At 44.3% G+C, this 22,853-nt stretch overlaps 1 protein-coding gene across 1 annotated transcript; it reads left to right on the top strand.

Annotated features, from left to right (window-relative positions):
* Window positions 1-794: 794 nt before the first annotated feature.
* Window positions 795-6,969, top strand: LOC124702625 (ubiquinone biosynthesis protein COQ9, mitochondrial-like). Its single transcript, XM_047234787.1, has 6 exons — window positions 795-1,142; window positions 1,239-1,346; window positions 5,523-5,690; window positions 5,779-5,950; window positions 6,396-6,469; window positions 6,561-6,969. The coding sequence occupies exons 1-6, from the start codon at window positions 810-812 to the stop codon at window positions 6,642-6,644; spliced, it is 939 nt and encodes a 312-aa protein (XP_047090743.1). The 5' UTR covers window positions 795-809; the 3' UTR covers window positions 6,645-6,969.
* Window positions 6,970-22,853: the final 15,884 nt, after the last annotated feature.

The following is a 22,853-nucleotide window of genomic DNA, read 5'->3' as shown; positions in this document are numbered from 1 at the left end:
TACCGAGGTTGTGAGACTTGTTAGAGCAAGTACAACAATGCTGAGTCAGCTGGCTATAACAACTTAAAATGTATTAAAATATTGCATGGAAGAGAGAGGAGGGAGGAAAGAGAGCCGAGCCGGCGCTTGCAGTATCGCCGGGCGATAGCACGGCAAACCAAAGAAAAAGTGACTGCATGCAACCTAGGCACAATAGTATGCATGCTTTTAATAAACAACTCCTAATTAAAACTACTTAAGAGTCAGCTAATAGTTTGCCTATTGTATGAATAGGCTATATGATGACTTTATGTGACATGGCATGGCTACTATAGCCAGCAGCGGGCTCTTATAAACTCAGAGCAAGATCTGTTACCGCTGGGACACCTGGTCAAGGAAGCTAAAGGGCCCATTGCTTTTGATCGCATCGTTGGAATCAACGAAGTTTGGTAGGTTAAACAATCGTACTCACGTATAGTTAGGGTCAGAGCCAGAAATCATTCTGGATTCTCTGTTGAGGGATTGTAACAGCATTCTTATTTGATTAATATAACCCTTTTATCCCGGAAAAAAAGATTGTTTAGTCAAGCGGTGTGCAAGCGATGCTCATTTCCAAACAGGACCAAAATCTGCGATTTCCAATGTAAGCTCGTGCATAGGCACGTGTTGGACGATGCTAGCTGCATGACGTGGCACGCGAGGGACGGCATGAAGCGCACGAGTCAAAGTGTTTCCGAAGCGGCGAACGATCCGATCGGAGGGCCACCCCAGGTTCCACACAGGCTCGCCATTTCGTCGAACACGTCGCAGGCCGCACCCGCGCCGCCGCAATGGCCTCCTCCCTCGCGGCCCGCCGCCTCCTCTCCCGCGCCTTCGCCGCCCGGCGCGCCCTCCCCTGCGCCTCTCCGCTGCCTTCCTCCCCCTCCGCTCTCCGCAGGCTCGCCACCGACGCCTCGCCGCCACCGCCTCTCCCGCCTCCGCCTCTCGAGCCCACAGTCGATCCGCCCAAGTCGGAGGGCGCCTCCTCCTACCCCGGTGCCGGTGCCGGCGCTGGGGGCTCCTACCGGTCGGGACCGGGTGCTGCATCGGGGGGCCGCCGCCCGGGTGGCGCGGGCTACGAGGAGGAGCAGGAGAAGGTCCTCCGCGCGTCGCTGCTCCATGTGGTTGTGCCTCGAACTCCTTCCAAATCTAGTTCCGTTTCGGGCCTTCGTACTGTTCCTTTTTTTATAGTAGATTATCTGTGTAATTTTTTTCTTTAGCCGAGGATGGGATGGAGCGAGTCGGCCATGATCGCGGGGGCCAGGGACGTGGGCGTGTCGCCGGCCATTGTCGGTGCCTTCCAGAGGAAAGAGGCCGCGCTCGTTGAGGTACCTACCACCCCCCTTCGACTGCACATTTTCTGTTGTGATTTCCTGGCTTATGCTACTGTGGTGCCCAGTTTCATCTCAAGGAAATAATCTACTCGAATCAGAATTTGGAGGAATGTATGATTTGTAGTTTACACCAGAATTAACTGCTTGATTGCATATTATCTGAATTGGAAGCTAACTCGGCCAGTTTTGTTACTCAGTTTTATGGTTATTTAAATTGTGTTGTATGGATGTGTGATATTTATGCTCAACTTTGTGATTTGTTTGGTGGTTTCTATGTACCTTCAGTAACAATCACCATTGAGCTAAAAAAAAAGCGTAAATATATATACAATGATTATATCAGAACTATAGGAATGCTGTAATGTAACACATGCTTGCATAGAAACTCATGTGTACAAAGAGTTTAATCCTTTAGGTGGAAAATGTTAATGACTGATAAGACCATCCTAGTTGGGGTTATTTACTGGAAGAAGTTTGATGCAAGTGCAAGCAATGTTACCAATGCTAGTATATGTGTATTTGTGTTATCCCACCATTTAGAGAAGGTGGGGAGGGAGTTTGTTGGTTTCCTTCACCAGTGACCAGTCTGGTGTCTTGTCATTTGGTTAACCTGCGATCCTACAGCAGCAAAGACCGGGATCAAAGCTGGATGGTACCAAAAGAGTTTGTCCATTCTTCAGATTTAATCTCAATCTACCTTGGAGAACTGAAGAAATCAAGTCTTTGGGTTCTAGTGCATGGAGAAAAATAGAGGGGCAGGCTACGCTAAGGGCGCAGGGAGAAGCCATTTGTCAAGCCAAAAGAAACTCACCAAAACATCTTTGACTCTGACCTGGGTGATTTTGATTAGGGTGTGTATGTTGTCAGCTGTGAGTTTGGAAAGGTAGGATGGAGTGTTTAAGGGGTTGCACAAGTCCCTCAAGAAGTCCTTTGGAATCCAGGAGATCCAGGAGAAGCAGTTGGAATTTAGATTTTTGTGAGCAAATTTAGAGGAAGGCATCTGTTTTGGCTTTGAAGATTTTTATTGCCTAAACCATCCTCTCCTCTCTGCGAGGCAGTGGCGATTAATATCACAACCATTGCATTAATATTGCCACTTACTGATTTGAGGATTGTAGATAAGGGGTGCTGAAGTATATTGCTCACCTCTTCCAATTGCATCAACTTTTGGGTTAACTGGTTAGGTTCATGCAATTCAATATGGTTTCAGAGGTCAAGACCTGGCTAACACAGTACTAATAAAAATAGTTGCATCTTACATCTATCCCTGAGGAACCTAGACGTGAGAGGGGGCATGTTGAAATATATTTTGCTAGCTCTCCCTATGAACTTAAGCTTTTGAGTGAACTGGCTAGATGCATGCAATCCAATGAGGATATACGACCAAAATTGCTGCAAAGCGACTTAAAGGCATACCTCAAACTGTTGTTAGTACCAGCTCTGGCAAAGGGACATAAGGGAATGTGTGAGTACTATGTAAAGCACAAAAGGGACACAACAACCACAGTGATCGATCTTACTCATGTCGATCATGGGGAGAAGCTGGCACCGAAGCATTGAAGAGGCCTTGATTTTGTCTTCAGTGGCACTGCATTGCACCCTGATGGTGCTGAGCTTCTTGACAGAAGCAGATGTGGCTGGTTGCTTATTGCGGAGGTCACTATTTGCTTTTGAATATATCTAAAATTTGTGGGTATCCCTTTTAGCATGACATCCGTAGTTTCAACAAACTGGACAGTGTATTTATCCTTGATGCCATGTGTACGTGAGGTCATTATGTTTGTGTTGTGTCGAACGCATTTCAAATTTTCTCGGAATAGCATTTTGGTGGATCTAATTAAACTATTAGCTAACTATTTATCTGTTTTGTACGTCACCAGAATTATGCTTATCTATAACTTATGTGAGTGATGTCTAGTTTTTTGTTTGATTTCAATTGTTCATCATCTTTTGAAATGAGGGTATTTGTCAGAGTACAATACTAACAAAGCATGAGAAAGTATCTGGTGGGAACCATTCTATGGTCAACTTTCCGTGGGAACCATGTTCTTTGGAATGATTTTGAGTTTAAACTTGAAATTTTACATGTTTATGTTTATAGAACTCTACCCTTCTAAAATACTGCAATTTTTTTTGTTGATTTTTTTAAAAAAAATTGAAGATAATTTTTACTTGTTTTACCAATTTCCGCTGGATATTTCCCAATGTTCGTAGCAAGGTTTACACCACATGCACTTAAAATAGTCAAAATGTTGGAATCAGTTGCTACCTTGAGGGATTGACATCTGCAGATATAGACATTCTTCTTGTGAATAATGTTACTGACAGTGAAATTTAGGAACAAGAAGATCTACAAGAATTTTGAACAAACTTAAGAATATGCTTTCAACTGCCAGCTCAGTTTATGAGCAATGTAGACAAAAAGGAAGATAGTTATTAACTTTTGATCGTTCAGTCCAAAACTTCTGTTGCCCTATCCCTCGACAACTTTCCTGTTCAACCGACAAACAACAGAAAAATGAAAATATCCCTTCCTATGTTGTCTCATAGGCTCTGTACTGTCTCTGCCTAACTTTATATATTTACTACCTGTTGGGAAATTCGATTCAGGCAAGATAACTACCATGCTGAAGATAGTTAGATGCCATGGCAGATTGGCTCGTTACACATAGGGTGAGAATAGTGAATAACATGGCAGAATAGATCGATTCTTCTTGCATGTTTAAACATGGATACTCAAGACCTTGTCCTCTCCTAATATGATTGGACTCATTAGCCATGTCAAACATATAATCAGCTTCTGCTGCAATATAACCACCCTGGTCTTCTTGCCGGCTGGCCAACCAAATTGTCACTGCCTTGATGCAACGTACTACTAATCCACAACACCACCACCTGTATTCCAACATGAAATCCTTGATTTCATTATAGTTATTGTTTCCTTCAGAAAACCCCTTGCTGTTTTCTTGTACTGGGCACACCTTTTCAATTAGAAACACTGATCACGTTTACTAGAGATTTGAACTAAAGATAATTGTTAGAAACTGAACTACTTTAGGGAAAAAATTTAAGTAGCCCGCTCTAGCCCGGCTACAGCCTTTCGAGAGGCCTCCCGCTATAGCTAGGGTCTTCATAGGCTAAAACATGAATAGCCGCTAGTAGCCCGGCTAAGTCAATTTAGCCCCAATTTAGCCTGGCTAAGTCTAGACCCAATTTAGCCCGGTTATGTGAACTTGTTGTTGCTTGCTGTGAACTTGTTGTGTCTCTGGACTTATTGGTATGTAACATATGGACAAAACTATGTCCTTAACTTGCTTTTGCTACATGCTAGTTGAGTTTGTTGGTTATGTAATATTTGGACTGAACTATGTCCTAAATTGTTGCTACTTAATGTTGTGAACTTGTAATATGTGGACAGAACTATGTCCAGAACTCCTGGTTATTCATATCTCTTATGTGACTGTTAATATGTTATGCATCTGTGAATTATTGATATATATAGGAATATATGCTTACCAAAATTTGATTTGTTTTCATTATTTAGCAAAACCGCTGTATGGCCTTAGCTGCGCTATAGCCCGGCCATAGCCTTTCGTAGCTGCTGGAATCGCTGTGGCTGAATGCAAGTGCCCGCTATTTTAAACTTTGCTTTAGGGTGTTGCATTGGTTTATCTAGTTTAAATAATACTCCTTCCGTCCTACAATGTAAGACGTTTTGGCAAGCTAAAACAGCTTGCCAAAACTTCTTATAATGTACTCCCTCCGTCCTACAATGTAAGACGTTTTGGCAAGTTAAAACAGCTTGCCATAACTTGCCAAAACTTCTTATAATGTGGGACGGAGGGAGTACATGATTTTGGAGGTTCTTGAGCTCTGTGAGAAACAATCAAACAACAGCATTGGTTGAAACTTCTCAATGCATTGGTGCATGAAACTCATCATTGACAAGTGCATACATTGAAACTTCCTTTCTTTAACTTCATTTGCGTATAAATTATGAAACTCAGGATTACTATAAGCATAGATTGGAACTTCATTTCACTTCATTGATGCATGAAATTTATATTTGTTAACAGAACATATTAGACAGACTCTGGAACATGTCAAAGTTTGTGTTTCTATGCTTCAGTTTTCCCACACTTATGAATTTCCTTTTGAGTGTGCACGTAGTTTTTCATGGATGACTGCCTTCAGCAACTCATGGATCGCGTTGATGCTGGTGAGGGAGAGCAGTTGAAAACCTTGATACTCACTGAGAGACTAGCCAGGCTTATTCGTATGAGGCTTGAGATGCAGGCACCTTACATTTCAAAGTGGCCTCAAGCCCTGAGTATCCAGGTGGTGCATTGTGTTATCTCCTTTTTCTCATGTCTTTTAACTAGATTATGTAATAGCTATATGTCCAACTATATAATTTGTTTGGCAGTCCCAACCGGCAAACGTCTCCACAAGCTTGAAGCAGAGAGCAGTCCTTGTTGATGAGATTTGGCACGCTGCTGGAGATTCTGGATCAGATATTGATTGGTATGTGAAGCGTGCTGTGCTTGGTGGTATCTACTCAACCTCGGAGGTGTACATGTTAACAGATAATTCTCCAGGTTTGCACCTTTTGTAAGCCTGATACCGTTCTGCATATTTTTTCTACTTGACTATTTGACACTGACTGAACCAACCTCAGCAAATTACCAATCTCTGTAACCAAATATTATTGCGTGTAATGTAACTACTATGATTTCTCGAATTGCCATGACTTGACAGAATTAGTGTGTACATGAAAAAGGTCAGAATATTTCTAAATATCTCAGATATTATGAACTTGTACATCTTGCTGTATGTTTTGCTTTGTTGTCATGTTTGATGTGTTATTAAGAGTAAGCAATTACATTTCCCATTTATTTCTCGACCCTGAGAGTTATTCGACCTATATTACTTTAGGCGTACTAATATTATATAAATAAAAATTCACAGAATCCACATTTTCTTTGCGCGTCTGATTGCATTACAGATTCACTGATTATTTTCTTTTCTGTTGACACATTGCAGAGTTTCGTGACACATTGACATTTGTGAATAGCCGCATCAAAGACGCTCTCAATCTCGAGAAATCTGTTAAGGAGGTAGCAAGTCACACTCCCAAAATCAAAATGTATAAGCTATTCTAGATTTTCGCCTCCCCACTTTGTGATCTGAAATAATTCTTGTGTACAGGCCGGATATCTAGCTGAAGCCATGAGAGCAGGCCTGGGTGTTGGCCCCATACAAGACATCCTGGGCAAGGTTTTCCAGAAATGAAGAAAGCGTGTGAACTTGTCTTTGCGGACTGCATTGAATAACTCCCATTCTCGACGTTTCCACCACCACTTTCTTATATCACGTTGAAATTCTCTTAGTACATTGTATATAGCACTTTCTTATACAAATAAACGCTGTCAGGATAGACTTGCGCGCGTAATCAAGAAAGTGTTTAGTTGGTGACCGACCTGTATGAGTTGTCGATTAGTGACTGCTATGCGTTGTTAGATTAAAATATTTGTTCGCGAGTGTGAACCCCACAGACTCAATTAGCCCATGCGTGGCCTAGTTGCTGCAATCAAAACAAGACACTGGCGGTTTCGTATGGACACCTGTTGGCATTTTAAAGAACTATAGTACTCCCTCTTATTGTCGTAGACTTTGTAATAATGTAGATTATACCAAGTCATCGATATTTATTTTGTATCAGAAGGAGTACAGTACTACATATGCTTTTATCAAACATGTTTGTTTTAGTTTGTAGATTCGCCCAATTTAGAGATAAGCTACTCGCTTCGTTTCAAACTATTTATCGTAGATTTAGGCAAATGTCTAAGATCTGTCTACATTCATTCAACTACAACAACTAATTCGGATCGGTGGTTATTACGACCATGCCATGTTTAAGCTGACGCAAGCACACACGATGGATGCTTATGTAACTTAAATGACGTCACAGATCTAGGGGATGCACAAACATACGACAACCTACCTCTCTGACCGTTTATCTCTGTTCGCTAATTTAAGAGGTTTTGGTAAATTAAAACTCATCCCAATGGAGTAGTATATTTTGATCTTTAAAACGATTTACCTACGTAGCAACAAATTTTGCGGGAAATTGATGTTTTTTTGGAGAACCCGCAGGTGCGCGTCTTTATATTAAGCATCAGGGGAAAAACATATACAAGAAAGGATCAAGACAACCACTTTGTGGCAACAACCCTCAGGGGTCTAAAACCCCTGGCTGTTCTACTCGGTCTCTCTTAAAGACCCACGTCTACATCTCTGCCAAGCTAGCCACTCGCTATCAACTAATTCCAACAGGGTGTGGGCCGGCATGTCGTCACGATCAAAAACCCTGGCGTTGCGTTGGAGCCAGATGGATCTGCTGACAAGCAACACCATGGAATTGAAGCTTTTCCGGTCCTTGGCTTGGAGCCGCTGCTCAGCATCCGGGAAATTGATGTCATTCCACTAAATTTGCATTGAAAAGTTCAACTTATGATTTAGATGCTATATCACGAAGCCTATGTTATAGTAAAGCATCTATTGATCGGAGTATCGTCTTGATGAATCGAGAACTTTGGGGTACGGTGGTGGAAATAGAAATTAAAGAAATTTTGGTGACGTTACTTTTCTGTTTGAGTCGTTGTAGGCCGGTGAGCTGCTGCTGGTGGGTTGGAACCCAGCACAATTACTACGAAGTTCAAGACTAAAATTAGACATAAAATAGTACTGTCCTAAACAACGTTATTAACGTACTTCCTTCGTGTCACGAATCATGTTCGAGATATATTTAAATTTAGATATATCTAGTCAGTGAATAGTACTACTCTGTGCATAAAAAATGTCAGAAATTCGTAGAAATTTAGATATTGTAGTGTATAGATATATCTAAATTTAGACAAATCTTTGATGTTCTTTTGTGAACGAAGGAAGTATATAGATATATTCAAATTTTGGCAGATATCCAACATGTTCATGAACGGAGAAAATACTATTGTTATAATCTAGTATACAACCAACAAATATTATTGCACGAAGGAACGGCATGGTTTCCAAGCTTCCATGCTAAGGAAGCGTCGGCACTTGGCATCCGAGAACGGACATCAGAAAACGACGCGTCAAAGCACGTCAGGTCCTTCTATTTCTTGTGTACATGCCGGATATCTAGCTGAAGCAATGAGAGCAGGTTTGGGCATTAGCCCCATCCAGGACATCCTGAACAAGGTTTTCCAGAAATGAAGAAAGTCGTGTGAACTTGACTTTCCGGTTGCATTGATAACTTCCATTCTCGGACGTTTCCACCACCACTTTCTTATTCATGTTGAAATTCTCTTACATTCTCTTTAGCACTTTTTTATACAAATATAGGCTGTCAGGATAGACATGTGCGCGTAACCGAGAAAGTGTTTAGTTGGTGACCTGTTTGAGCTGTCGATTAGTGACTGCTATGCTTTGTTAGATTAAAATATTTGTTCGCGAGTGTGAACCCCACGGACTCGATGAGCCCCTGCGTGGCCTAGTTGCTGCAATCAAAACAAGACACTGGCGGCTTCGTATATGGACATGGGTTGGCATTTTTAAAGACTTTACTACCTCTCGCAGATTTTATAATAATTTAGTATAAATTTTGTACTAAATCACTGATACTTACTGTATGTTGGATTGAAAGGATGATTTTATCGAACATGTTTGTTTTAGTGTGTAGATTTGCTAAATTTATATAGAAGCTACTCCCTTGGATCCAAAATTTATCGTAGATTTAGGCAAAATCGTTATTTAAAATCTGTCTAGATTCATTCAATTACTACAAAGTAATTTGGATCGGAGGGATTATGACACTCTATGCTGCGTGTCATGTTTAAGATGGGCTGACGCAAGCACACACGATGAAAGCTTATGTAATGTAAATGACGTCACAGATCTCAGGAAAACAAAGCACCACGGGACGCAAAAAAACATACGGCAACCTACCTCTGTGACGTTTATCTCTGTTTGCTAATCTAAGATGTTTTGGCAAACTAAACCTCATTCCAAAGGAGTAGTATTATATTTTGATCTTTAAAACGATTTACCTACGCAGCAAAAGTTTTGGGGAAAATTGATGTCATTGCACTAAATTTGCATCGAAGAATTCAACTTATGATTTTAATGCTAAAAATATCACGAAGCCTATGTTGTAGACTTGCAGTAAAGCAATCATTGATCAAAGTACTGTCTCGATGAATCAAAAACTTTTTGGTGGAAATGATTTAGAACATCTCCACCGGCGCGCCCCAAATAGGCGCCGGCAGGGTGCCGCACCTTCGTTTGGGGACACTGGCACAACATCCTCCATTTGGGGGAGCTGCTCCCACCCGGTGTCCCCAAACAGGTGATCCCGATAGATAATTTGAATTTGAAATCTCAAACACAACCATAGAAATTCGAATAAGTCTACCAATATGAAGTTATGCCAGCACACGGCTACCAAATACGAATAGGTTTTAGAATAAGAAGTTTGGACCAACATAACCACCAGATTGCCGTTTCCGACGCAAAAAAAGGGCTTTGAAGCCAGATGATCGCATGATCACACGAAGGAGATCACGGGCGGCGCAACCGACACTTTATGCTGCGTGTCATGTTTAAGATGGGCTGACGCAAGCACACACTATGAACGCTTATGTAATGTAAATGACGTCACAGATCTCAGGAAAACAAAGCACCACGGGATGCAAAAAAAAAAACATACGGCAACCTACCTCTGTGACGGTTATCTCTGTTTGCTAATCTAAGATGTTTTGGTAATTGCATCTGGCATACAAAAAGTTGTCATTCAGGTGCAGATTCCTACAACTTCTTGCAACTTGTGATGTAGCGGTACAAATAGTTGTTATTTAGGTGCAAATACATACAACACCAATCAAAACCTGACACTTATCAGCCACGCTGGCTCTTTCCCAGCACAAAATATTTAGCAGAAACCCCCTACGTTTGATTTAATTCACAATGCGGTCCTTCCTCTAAGTTAGAATCGATTCCTCAGTTTCCTCTCCTCGCGGCGGGCGGCGAACCCTAGCTGGGCGGCGAGCAGGCGGTGCGAGTTGGCGTGGAGATGCAGTAGGATGCGGGAACGTATTCGGGATTTTTATTCGTCAGCCTCGGCGCACAATTCAAGGGCATCGCCGCCGCCGTTCGCATGCGTGCCCCGCTCGCCCATCGCGGGAACAAGGTCGCCGCCTTCCGCAGTGAAGAGTCCGCCGCGCTCGCTGCCTTCCGCGCCGGGCTCGAGCAGCTATCTGTCGCGTCCGCCACAAGCGTGTTCGTGTAGATGCTGCTCGACACCTCGCACGTGGTCTCCCAGGTATGATCCTTTAACTCCAACGTAGGTTAGAGCATCTCCAGCTGTTGGGCTCCCCACGCCGAAATCCGGCGCTAAATAGCGTCGGATGGATGTAAAAATTGGCCTGGGGAGGCCTATTTTCCCAGCCATGCCCAGGATGGATGTAACTATGTTGACGTAATACGGCGAATTCAGACAAAATTGGGCGAAGCTCGTTCAAACATAAGCGAAATTTAATGATATTTAACATATAGAGGCGAGTTCGTACATAAATAAGCCGAATTCGTACATATATTTGAATTCAGCGATGGGATAACTTAAACTTAAACTAAAACCGGCCTCCTACATGCCGAAATGGCGGTAGAAGGCCGTGTAGTCGGCGTTCCTTCCGGCGGCTGGTGCGGCGGCACGGGCGGCGAGTTGACGCGCAGCGGCCAGATCCAGCTGCTGCCGCTGCTGATCCGCCTCCTGGCTCCCAGTCGCGCCTGGACCACTCCAGTGCGGTGTCGATGGGGAGGCTGTTATCGGCGGGCACCAGGTCCTTCAGCGACCTAGCGATCGCCTCCGCCACCGCGGCGTCCTCCGCGCGCTTCGCCTCCTCCTCGGCGAGCTGGTTGGCGGCGGCCACGGCGGCCTCCTTTTTCGCCGACTTCCTCTTCCGCCCGCGCTGCGGAGAGGAGGGTTGGTCGCGGATGACGAGGGCGCCGCTGCTGCGCCCTCTGGTCGGCGGTGGAGACACCGGTTCCTTCTTGACGAAGGCCGGTGTCGACGGAGACGCCGGCTCCTTCTTAACGAAGACCGGCGTCGACCCGCCGGACCTGGACGCCGACCTTGACCCAGACGAGGAGGAGGACGGTGATACGTCTCCGACGTATCGATAATTTCTTATGTTCCATGCCACATTATTGATGATATCTACATGTTTTATGCACACTTTATGTCATATTCGTGCATTTTCTGGAACTAACCTATTAACAAGATGCCGAAGAGCCGATTCTTTGTTTCTCGCTGTTTTTGGTTTCGTAAATCCTAGTAACGAAATATTCTCGGAATTGGACGAAATCAACGCCCAGGGTCCTATTTTGCCACGAAGCTTCCAGAAGACCGAAGGAGAGTCGAAGTGGGGCCACGAGGCGCCGCCACACTAGGGCGGCGTGGCCTAGGTCTTGGCCGCGCCAGCCTGGCGTGTGGGGCCCTCGTGTGGCCCCCCGCGCTGCCCTTCCGCCTACAAATAGCCTCCGTCGCGAAACCCCCAGTACCGAGAGCCACGATACGGAAAACCTTACTGAGACGCCGCCGCCGCCAATCCCATCTCGGGGGATTCTGGAGATCTCCTCCGGCACCCTGCCGGAGAGGGGATTCATCTCCCGGAGGACTCTTCACCGCCATGGTCGCCTCCGGAGTGATGAGTGAGTAGTTCACCCCTGGACTAGGGTCCATAGCAGTAGCTAGATGGTTGTCTTCTCCTCATTGTGCTTCATTGTTGGATCTTGTGAGCTGCCTAACATGATCAAGATCATCTATCTGTAATTCTATATGTTGTGTTTGTCGGGATCCGATGGATAGAGAATACTATGTTATGTTAATTATCAAGTTATTACCTATGTGTTGTTTAAGATCTTGCATGCTCTCCGTTATTAGTAGAGGCTCGGGCCAAGTTTTCGCTATTAACTCCAAGAGGGAGTATTTATGCTCGATAGTGGATTCATGTCTCCGTGAATCTAGGGGAGTGACAGAAACCCCTAAGGTTATGGATGTGCTGTTGCCACTAGGGATAAAACATTGATGCTATGTCCGAGGATGTAGTTATTGATTACATTACGCACCATACTTAATGCAATTGTCTGTTGTTTTGCAACTTAATACAGGAAGGGGTTCGGACGATAACTCTGAAGGTGGACTTTTTAGGCATAGATGCATGCTGGATAGCGGTCTATGTACTTTGTCGTAATGCCCAATTAAATCTCACTATATTTATCATGACATGTATGTGCATTGTTATGCCCTCTCTATTTGTCAATTGCCCGACCGTAATTTGTTCACCCAACATGCTTTTATCTTATGGGAGAGACACCTCTAGTGAACTGTGGACCCCGGTCCTATTCTTTACATCGCATACAATCTATCGCAATACTTGTTTTACTCGTTTTCTCGCAAACAATCATCTTCCACACAATACGGTTAACCCTTTGTTACAGCAAGCCGGTGAGATTGACAACCTCACTCGTTTCATTGGGGCAAAGTACTTTGGTTGTGTTGTGCAGGTTCCACGTTGGCGCCGGAATCTCGGTGTTGCGCCGCACTACATCCCGCCGCCATCAACCTTCAACGTGCTTCTTGACTCCTACTGGTTCGATTAAACCTTGGTTTCTTATCGAGGGAAACTTGCCGCTGTGCGCATCACACCTTCCTCTTGGGGTTCCCAACGGACGTGTCAACTACACGCATCAAGCAAATTTCGGCGCCGTTGCTGGGGAGATCAAGACACGCTGCAAGGGGAGTCTCCACTTCCCAATCTCTTTACTTTGTTTTTGTCTTGCTTTATTTTATTTACTACTTTGTTTGCTGCATTATATCAAAATACAAAAAAATAGTTGCTAGCTTTACTTTATCTACTATCTTGTTTGCTATATCAAAAACACAAAAAAAAATTAGTTACTCGCATTTACTTTATTATCATGTCTAGTCCCGTAGTTGTTACTCTATCACCTGAGGAATCAATCTTCACTTTTAAACAAGGAGGTGAAGAGAATTTTAAAGAAGCATGGTCTAGAATTTTTGATTCTTATAGTAAAACTGAACCTAAAATGACCTTAAGCTTGCTTCTTAGTAATTTCTATTTTGGGCTTATTCTTCGTTATAGATATGCCTTAGATGTCGTAGTGGGAGGAGATTTCCTTCATTGTGATGGGGATCAAGCTTTTAATGCTATAAGGAAATTGATTACATCATTTAGCTCCGATAATAATTTTGATCCATCTCATGCTAGTATGCATAATAGATTAAACACTATTGAAACAAATATATCTTGTTTAAAAGAAGTGTATAACCGAATTCGCGAATACTATGATTATGTTCCATTAAGCTTCGAACCTTCAATGTGGGTGCCTACCATTAAAGCTACTATTGGTGGTGAAACTTTTCCTGCTCGTTGTGATATTATGTCTGAGTTTTGCCTTATGCCTGAAAATATTTATAAATCTTTGGCACTTTGGGAACTTACTGAAGGAGGAGGAGAAATAACTCTTACGGATAACTCTGTTGTAATTCCTAAGGGTATAGCTGAAGGTGTTTTCACAACCTTTCTTGGAAGGACGGTATCCACTGATTATCTCGTTATTGAATGTGTAGGGATGGGACAAATCACGCTTGGAAGATCCCTGCTGAAACTCATGGGAGAAGTCATAGATGTTGGGAAAGGCACTCTAAATTTTACCTCTACACCCGGATGCGGTCATGTATTCCCTAGACCAAAGAGTAGAAATAAGAGTAAGAAAGGTAAGAGCAACACCCCTGGTAAGAATGCCAACGCATCATCTCTTGATAACACTTGATTTACACTTTCTGCGCCTAGCTGAAAGGCGTTAAAGAAAAGCGCTTATGGGAGACAACCCATGTTTTTACTACAGTATTTTTGTTTTATATTTGAGTCTTGGAAGTTGTTTACTACTGTAGCAACCTCTCCTTATCTTAGTTTTATGTTTTGTTGTGCCAAGTAAAGTCTTTGATAGTAAAGTGAATACTAGATTTGGATTACTGCGCAGAAACAGATTTTTTTGCTGTCACGAATCTGGGCCTAATTCTCTGTATGTAACTCAGAAAATTAAGCCAATTTACGTAAGTGATCCTCAGATATGTACGCAACTTTCATTCAATTTGGGCATTTTCATTTGAGCAAGTCTGGTGCCTCAATAAAATCCATCTTTACGGACTGTTCTGTTTTGACAGATTCTGCCTTTTATTTCGCATTGCCTCTTTTGCTATGTTGGATGAATTTCTTTGATCCATTAATGTCCAGTAGCTTTATGCAATATCCAGAAGTGTTAAGAATGATTGTGTCACCTCTGAACATGTTAATTTTTATTGTGCACTAACCCTCTAATGAGTTGTTTCGAGTTTGGTGTGGAGGAAGTTTTCAAGGATCAAGAGAGGAGTATGATACAATATGATCAAGGAGAGTGAAAGCTCTAAGCTTGGGGATGCCCCGGTGGTTCACCCCTGCATATTCTAAGAAGACTCAAGCGTCTAAGCTTGGGGATGCCCAAGGCATCCCCTTCTTCATCGACAACATTATCAGGTTCCTCCCCTGAAACTATATTTTTATTCCGTCACATCTTATGTGCTTTGCTTGGAGCGTCGGTTTGTTTTTGTTTTTGTTTTTGTTTGAATAAAATGGATCCTAGCACTTACTGTATGGGAGAGAGACACGCTCGGCTGTTGCATATGGACAAGTATGTCCTTAGGCTTTACTCATAGTATTCATGGCGAAGTTTCTTCTTCGTTAAATTGTTATATGGTTGGAATTGGAAAATGCTACATGTAGTAATTCTAAAATGTCTTGGATAATTTGATACTTGGCAATTGTTGTGCTCATGTTTAAGCTCTTGCATCATATACTTTGCACCCATTAATGAAGAAACACATAGAGCTTGCTAATTTGGTTTGCATATTTGGTTTGTCTAAAGTCTAGATAATATCTAGTATTGAGTTTTGAATAACAAGGAAGACGGTGTAGAGTCTTATAATGTTTACAATATGTCTTTTATGTGAGTTTTGCTGCACCATTCATCCTTGTGTTTGTTTCAAATAAACCTTGCTAGCCTAAACCTTGTATCGAGAGGGAATACTTCTCATGCATCCAAAATCCTTGAGCCAACCACTATGCCATTTGTGTCCACCATACCTACCTACTACATGGTATTTCTCCGCCATTCCAAAGTAAATTGCTTGAGTGCTACCTTTAAAATTCCATCATTCGCCTTTGCAATATATAGCTCATGGGACAAATAGCTTAAAAACTATTGTGGTATTGAATATGTACTTATGCACTTTATCTCTTATTAAGTTGCTTGTTGTGCGATAACCATGCTTCTGGGACGCCATCAACTATTCTTTGTTGAATATCATGTGAGTTGCTATGCATGTCCGTCTTGTCTCGAAGTAAGAGAGATCTACCACCTTAATGGTTGGAGCATGCATATTGTTAGAGAAGAACATTGGGCCGCTAACTAAAGCCATGATTCATGGTGGAAGTTTCAGTTTTGGACATATATCCTCAATCTCATATGAGAACACTAATTGTTGCCACATGCTTATGCATTAAAGAGGAGTCCATTATCTGTTGTCCATGTTGTCCCGGTATGGATGTCTAAGTTGAGAATAATCAAAAGCGAGAAATCCAAAATGCGAGCTTTCTCCTTAGACCTTTGTACAGGCGGCATGGAGGTACCCCATTGTGACACTTGGTTAAAACATGTGTATTGCGATGATCCGGTAGTCCAAGCTAATTAGGACAAGGTGCGAGCACTATTAGTATACTATGCATGAGGCTTGCAACTTGTAGGATATAATTTACATAACTCATATGCTTTATTACTACCGTTGACAAAATTGTTTCATGTTTTCAAAATAAAAGCTCTAGCACAAATATAGCAATCGATGCTTTCCTCTTTGAAGGACCATTCTTTTTACTTTTATGTTGAGTCAGTTCACCTATCTCTCTCCACCTCAAGAAGCAAACACTTGTGTGAACTGTGCATTGATTCCTACATACTTGCATATTGCACTTGTTATATTACTCTATGTTGACAATTATCCATGAGATACACATGTTATAAGTTGAAAGCAACCGCTGAAACTTAATCTTCCTTTGTGTTGCTTCAATACCTTTAGTTTGATTTATTGCTTTACGAGTTAACTCTTATGCAAGACTTATTGATGCTTGTCTTGAAGTACTATTCATGAAAAGTCTTTGCTTTATGATTCACTTGTTTACTCATGTCATTACCATTGTTTTGATCGCTGCATTCATTACATATGTTTACAAATAGTATGATCAAGGTTATGATGGCATGTCACTTCGAAATTATCTTTGTTATCGTTTTACCCGCTCGGGACGAGCGGTAACTGAGCTTGGGGATGCTGATACGTCTCCAACGTATCGATAATTTCTTATGTTCCATGCCACATTATTGATGATATATACATGTTTTATGCACACTTTATGTCATATTCGTGCATTTTCTGGAACTAACCTATTAACAAGATGCCGAAGAGCCAGCTTGTCGTTTTCGCTGTTTTTGGTTTCGAAATCCTAGTAACGAAATATTCTCGGAATTGGACGAAATCAACGCCTGTGGTCCTATTTTGCCACGAAGCTTCCGTAAGACCGAAGGAGAGTCGAAGTGGGGCCACGAGGCGCCGCCACACTAGGGCGGCGCGGCCTAGGTCTTGGCCGCGCCAGCCTGGCGTGTGGGGCCCTCGTGTGGCCCCCCGCGCTGCCCTTCCGCCTACAAATAGCCTCCGTCGCGAAACCCCCAGTACCGAGAGCCACGATACGGAAAACCTTACTGAGATGCCGCCGCCGCCAATCCCATCTCGGGGGATTCTCGGAGATCTCCTCCGGCACCCCGCCGGAGAGGGGATTCATCTCCCGGAGGACTCTTCACCGCCATGGTCGCCTCCGGAGTGATGAGTGAGTAGTTCACCCCTGGACTATGGGTCCATAGCAGTAGCTAGATGGTTGTCTTCTCCTCATTGTGCTTCATTATTGGATCTTGTGAGTTGCCTAACATGATCAAGATCATCTATCTGTAATTCTATATGTTGTGTTTGTCGGGATCCGATGGATAGAGAATACTATGTTATGTTAATTATCAAGTTATTACCTATGTGTTGTTTAAGATCTTGCATGCTCTCCGTTATTAGTAGAGGCTCGGCCAAGTTTTCGCTATTAACTCCAAGAGGGAGTATTTATGCTCGATAGTGGGTTCATGTCTCCGTGAATCCGGGGAGTGACGTAAACCCCTAAGGTTATGGATGTGTTGTTGCCACTAGGGATAAAACATTGATGCTATGTCCGAGGATGTAGTTATTGATTACATTACGCACCATACTTAATGCAATTGTCTCGTTGTTTTGCAACTTAATACTGGAAGGGGTTCGGACGATAACCTGAAGGTGGACCTTTTAGGCATAGATGCATGCTGGATAGCGGTCTATGTACTTTGTCGTAATGCCCAATTAAATCTCACTATATTTATCATGACATGTATGTGCATTGTTATGCCCTCTCTATTTGTCAATTGCCCGACTGTAATTTATTCACCGAACATGCTTTTATCTTATGGGAGAGACACCTCTAGTGAACTGTGGACCCCGGTCCTATTCTTTAGATCGCATACAATCTACTGCAATACCTGTTTTACTGTTTTATGCAAACAATCATCTTCCACACAATACGGTTAACCCTTTGTTACAGCAAGCCGGTGAGATTGACAACCTCACTGTTTCGTTGGGGCAAAGTACTTTAGTTGTGTTGTGCAGGTTCCACGTTGGCGCCGGAATCTTCGGTGTTGCGCCGCACTACATCCCGCCGCCATCAACCTTCAACGTGCTTCTTGACTCCTACTGGTTCGATTAAACCTTGGTTTCTTACTGAGGGAAACTTGCCGCTGTGCGCATCACACCTTCCTCTTGGGGTTCCCAACGGACGTGTCAACTACACGCATCAGACGGCGCCATCCTCTTCGGCATCCAGGAGCTACCTTGCCGGCGCGACACAGTAGCCGCCTCCGGCGGCGGCATTTCCAGGACGGGGTAGTTGGGCGTGATATTCCTAATTAATCCCAAACCAAAGTGGACCAGCCACGCTCAATTGATCAGTCACTTTAATGTCACCGCTCCTATCCCTGCCCCGAATCACCAATTTTTACCAATGCAATAGACTCAGCGCATCGACGCATTTCGCACGTAAAAACAGACGCGAAACATCAGTTTGAGTCGAGTCAAATAGTCGAAATCGATCGCGCTTTCGTTTGCGTCTAGGGGTGTCACCAGCGGCAGACGCATAATTTTTTTCCCACTGATAAACCCATAATTTACGCTGGTACACCGGCGGTGGAGGAGGAATGGGAGCCTGCGGCAACTACGGCCATGCCGTCGGCAGCGCAGGAGGCTGTGGTGAAGGTGGCCACGGATCCCAGACCGTTGAAGGAGCAGGAGTTGGCGCGCGGTTATTAGAACGCGTCGGCGTGGCCGGAGGAGTCTCCGGATCCCACGCCGGCCCGCCGTTGTCGTGGTCATTGTCTCCGCCCTGAACATGACCGTTCGACGAGGTCTCGCACTTGGCCTCGGTAGCAGCGTTGTCGTCGTCGTCGTTGTCGTCGTTGTCGTTGGCGTATTCTTCCGCGACGATCTCACGGTCGAAGTAGTCGAGGTCGCCGAGGTGTCCCGCTCGGCGGCGCGCGTCAAACTTCCACATCCCGAACGAGATCGAGTTGTAGGAGTTGAGCGTGTACGGAAGATCTTCTCGAAGATCTGCCGACAAGATGGCTCGATGGTGGTGCAACTCGTCACGACGCTCTCGGCCCTCGCGTGGCACGGAAGGGACCGACATGCGCCTGGAGTTGAGGTACCAGTCTCCTCCAGGCAGGCTAGCATCCTGGCCATGGCACTGGCTGGTTTTCCTCCCAGAGGCGGCGCACTTGTACCACCCGACCCGCGACTTCTTGCCGGACCGCGAGCCACTAGTCTCGTGGTCGTTCTTGATTTTGCGGAACGGCCAAGATTTCTTCCCCATGGCGTCAGTCAGGTGGATATCGCGGAGTCTGGCAATGGCGTGGTCGAGAAAATGGGCGGCGCCAGCAGACCTTTAAAAGGATCGGACGTCATCTCGCCTTCAATGTCCTACAACTGCGAGGCCACCCACCAGGGCACGCGCGCGGAAAGCAAGGCGCGCCATTAACGCGGACCTGAAAAAGCTACAGCGTGCCGCTCGTAAGTTATGCCGCGTTGAAGACGAAGCATCTGTGCCGCTGTCAGACGGGCCCGTGCGAGAAGCGTGCGGATGACCGCGTTGTCCACGCGACGTCCACACAGACGCAAACATGCCGTATATTTGAGCCACGTTTGCGTCTTGGCGGATGGATCGAACACTATGCATCGGGCCGCTGGAATGGGGTACATATATATTTTCGGTCCGCGTGGTCGTAAATGGACGGTGTCGCCACGTTAGAGATGCCCTCAGCCATGGGATAGGAAGAGATATGATGATAACAGTGAAAGCGTTTAGGGGATCTCAGTGAAAGATGTATGTGTGAAACTTCAAATGAAACGGTCGTGGAAATAAGGCAACTTCCCATCACGACGCAGCGCAAGGGAGGTCAGCCATAGTTCAGCTAGGTACAGCGCCAAGAAATCAAAAGAGAATGGGGGCTTCACATAAATATCCAGAGCCTAGACGAATAGGCCTGCGATGCAATTTGTGTGGAACTTAAAGGGGTTCTGTTAAAGACTTTGAGATGGTCTAGAGCCAGCATGGCGGACAAGTGTCAGGTTCTGATAGGTTTTGTATGTTTTTGCACCGGAATGACAACTATTTGTACTGGTACATCACAAGTTGCAAGAAGTTGTATGAATTTGCACATGAATGACAACTTTATGTATGTCTGGTGCAATTACCTCTTTTGGCAAACTAAACCTCATTCCAAAGGAGTGTTATATTTTGATCTTTAAAACGATTTACCTACGCAGCAACAATTTTGGGGAAAATCGATGTCATTGCACTAATTTTGCATGGAAGAATTCAACTTATGATTTTAATGCTATACATCACTAAGCCTATGCTGTAGACTTGTAGTAAAGCAATCATTGATCAAAGTACTGTCTTGATGAATCAAAAACTTTTTGGTGGAAATGATTTAGAGCATCTCCACCGGCGCGCCTCAAATAGGCGCCGGCAGGGGCGCCGGCACCTTCGTTTGGGGACGCTGGCACAACATCCTCCATTTGGGGGAGCTGCTCCCACCCGGCGTCCCCAAACAGGTGGTCCCGATAGATAATTTGAATTTGAAATCTCAAACACAACCATAGAAATTCGAATAAGTCTACGAATATGAAGTTGGGCCAACACACGACCACCAAATACGAATAGGTTTTGAAATAAGAAGTTTGGACCAACAGAGCCACCAGATCGTCGTTTCCGGCGCAAAAAAGGGCTTTGAAGCCAGATGATCGCATGATCACACGAAGGAGATCACGGGCGGCGCAACCTCGACGCTTCCTCATCGGCGGCCGGCGGCAGCTTCGTCGCTGCAACAGGATCCACGGTCGCCGGGGGAGGCATGAACGTCGACGGTACCGGGGGAGACATGAACGCGAACGGTGCCGGGGTAGACATGAACGCGGACGGTGCCGGTGGAGACATGAACGCGGACGGTGCCGGGGTAGACATGGACGATGCCGGGGGAGACACCGACGCAGCTCGCGCCGCCATCACCTCTTGGCCGATGCGCTCGCGGTACATCTCGTGCCACGCCCCGCGCCAAGGGGTCTGATGACCCACAAGTATAGGGGGTGTATCATAGTACTTTCGATAAATAAGAGTGTCGAACCCAACGAGGAGCAGAAGGTGTTGACAAGCAGTTTCGATGAAGGATTCACTGTAAATGCTCACAGACAAGTTTTCAGGAGGTTTTGATATAGCAGATAAATAAAATACAAGTAAGTAAAATGCGAGAATAATAATTGCAGCAAGTGGCCCGATCCTTTTTAGCACAAAGGACAAGCCGATTTGTTTACTTATGATGACCAAACGTTCTTGAGGACACACGGGAATTTAGTCTAGTGCTTTCGCTTCATATAGTTGATTAATCTTCATTGTTTTGATAAGTGTTGTGTGGGTGAACCTATGCTAATGCACTGCCCTTCCTAGGACTAATACAAACTTGTGATTAAACTCCTTGCAAGCATCCGCAAATACAAGAAAGTAATTAAGATAAATCTAACCACAGCCTTAAACTCTGAGATCCTGCTATCCCTCATGCATCGGTATACCAACGGGGGTTCAGGTTGCTATCACTCCGGCAACCCCACAATTAGCAAACGAATACAAGATGCATTCCCCTAGGCCCATAAAGGTGAAGTATCATGTAGTCGACGTTCACATGACACCACTAGAAGAATAACACCACAACTTAAATATCAAACCATTAAATATTACTCAACATAGTTCACTACTAACATTTAGACTTCACCCATGTCCTCAAGAACTAAACGAACTACTCACAAGACATCATATGGAGCATGATCAGAGGTGATATGATGATGGATAACAATCTGAACATAAACCTTAATTCAACGGTTTCACTCAATAGCATCAATAACAAGGAGTAATCAACACCGGGAGAGTTTCCCCTATGAAATAATCAAGATTCAACCCAAGATGTTACAGCGGAGACGAGGTGCAGCGGTGGAGATGACGGTGTCGGTGGAGGAGATGATGATGATGATCCCAATGAAGTCCAGCTCGATGACGGTGATGATGGCGACGATTTCCCCCTCCGGGAGGGAATTTCCCCGGCAGATTTCAGCCTGCCGGAGAGCTCTTTTCTCTCTGGTGTTTTTCCGCCCCGCAGAGGCGGATGTGACTATCCTCGATGTTCTGTCGCACCTTAGGGTTTCTGGGAGATGAAGTACGCGAAAGGGCGATGGCCGAGGGGGTCGTGGGCCCCCTTGACAAGGGATTAACTTATCAATGCCTACAAGTTGTAGACTAGGGTTTTAGTCGGAAGTAGAGGACAAGTAGATCTCGAATGTTTCAGCCGAAAAGTGCTCGACGATATGAAAACTAGGGTTTTGTGAGACAATGAATCGATGCTTTCTTTGTCCCTCGACTCCCCCTTATATAGGAGGCGGAGCCGAGGGATTCGTAATACAAGTTACAGAGTCCGAGAGGGTTTCCAACCCATCCCGCAAGATTACAAGTATTATTTCCTAATACAACTCTAGCTTTCCTTAATAGTAATTTGGGCTTTCGATTCTCCTTATCCTTCGAGTCATGGGCCTTCAGTAAACCCCGGGTACTATCTTCGGCAGGCCCATTGGGGATGCCTATGTCAGTAGCCCCCGAGATTTTGCTTTAAACGCAGAATCAGGGAAAA

This window comes from Lolium rigidum, chromosome 3 (assembly GCF_022539505.1).
Source record: "Lolium rigidum isolate FL_2022 chromosome 3, APGP_CSIRO_Lrig_0.1, whole genome shotgun sequence".
In the NCBI taxonomy this organism is placed as follows: Eukaryota; Viridiplantae; Streptophyta; class Magnoliopsida; order Poales; family Poaceae; genus Lolium; species Lolium rigidum.
This window is presented reverse-complemented; position numbering and strand designations above follow the sequence as displayed.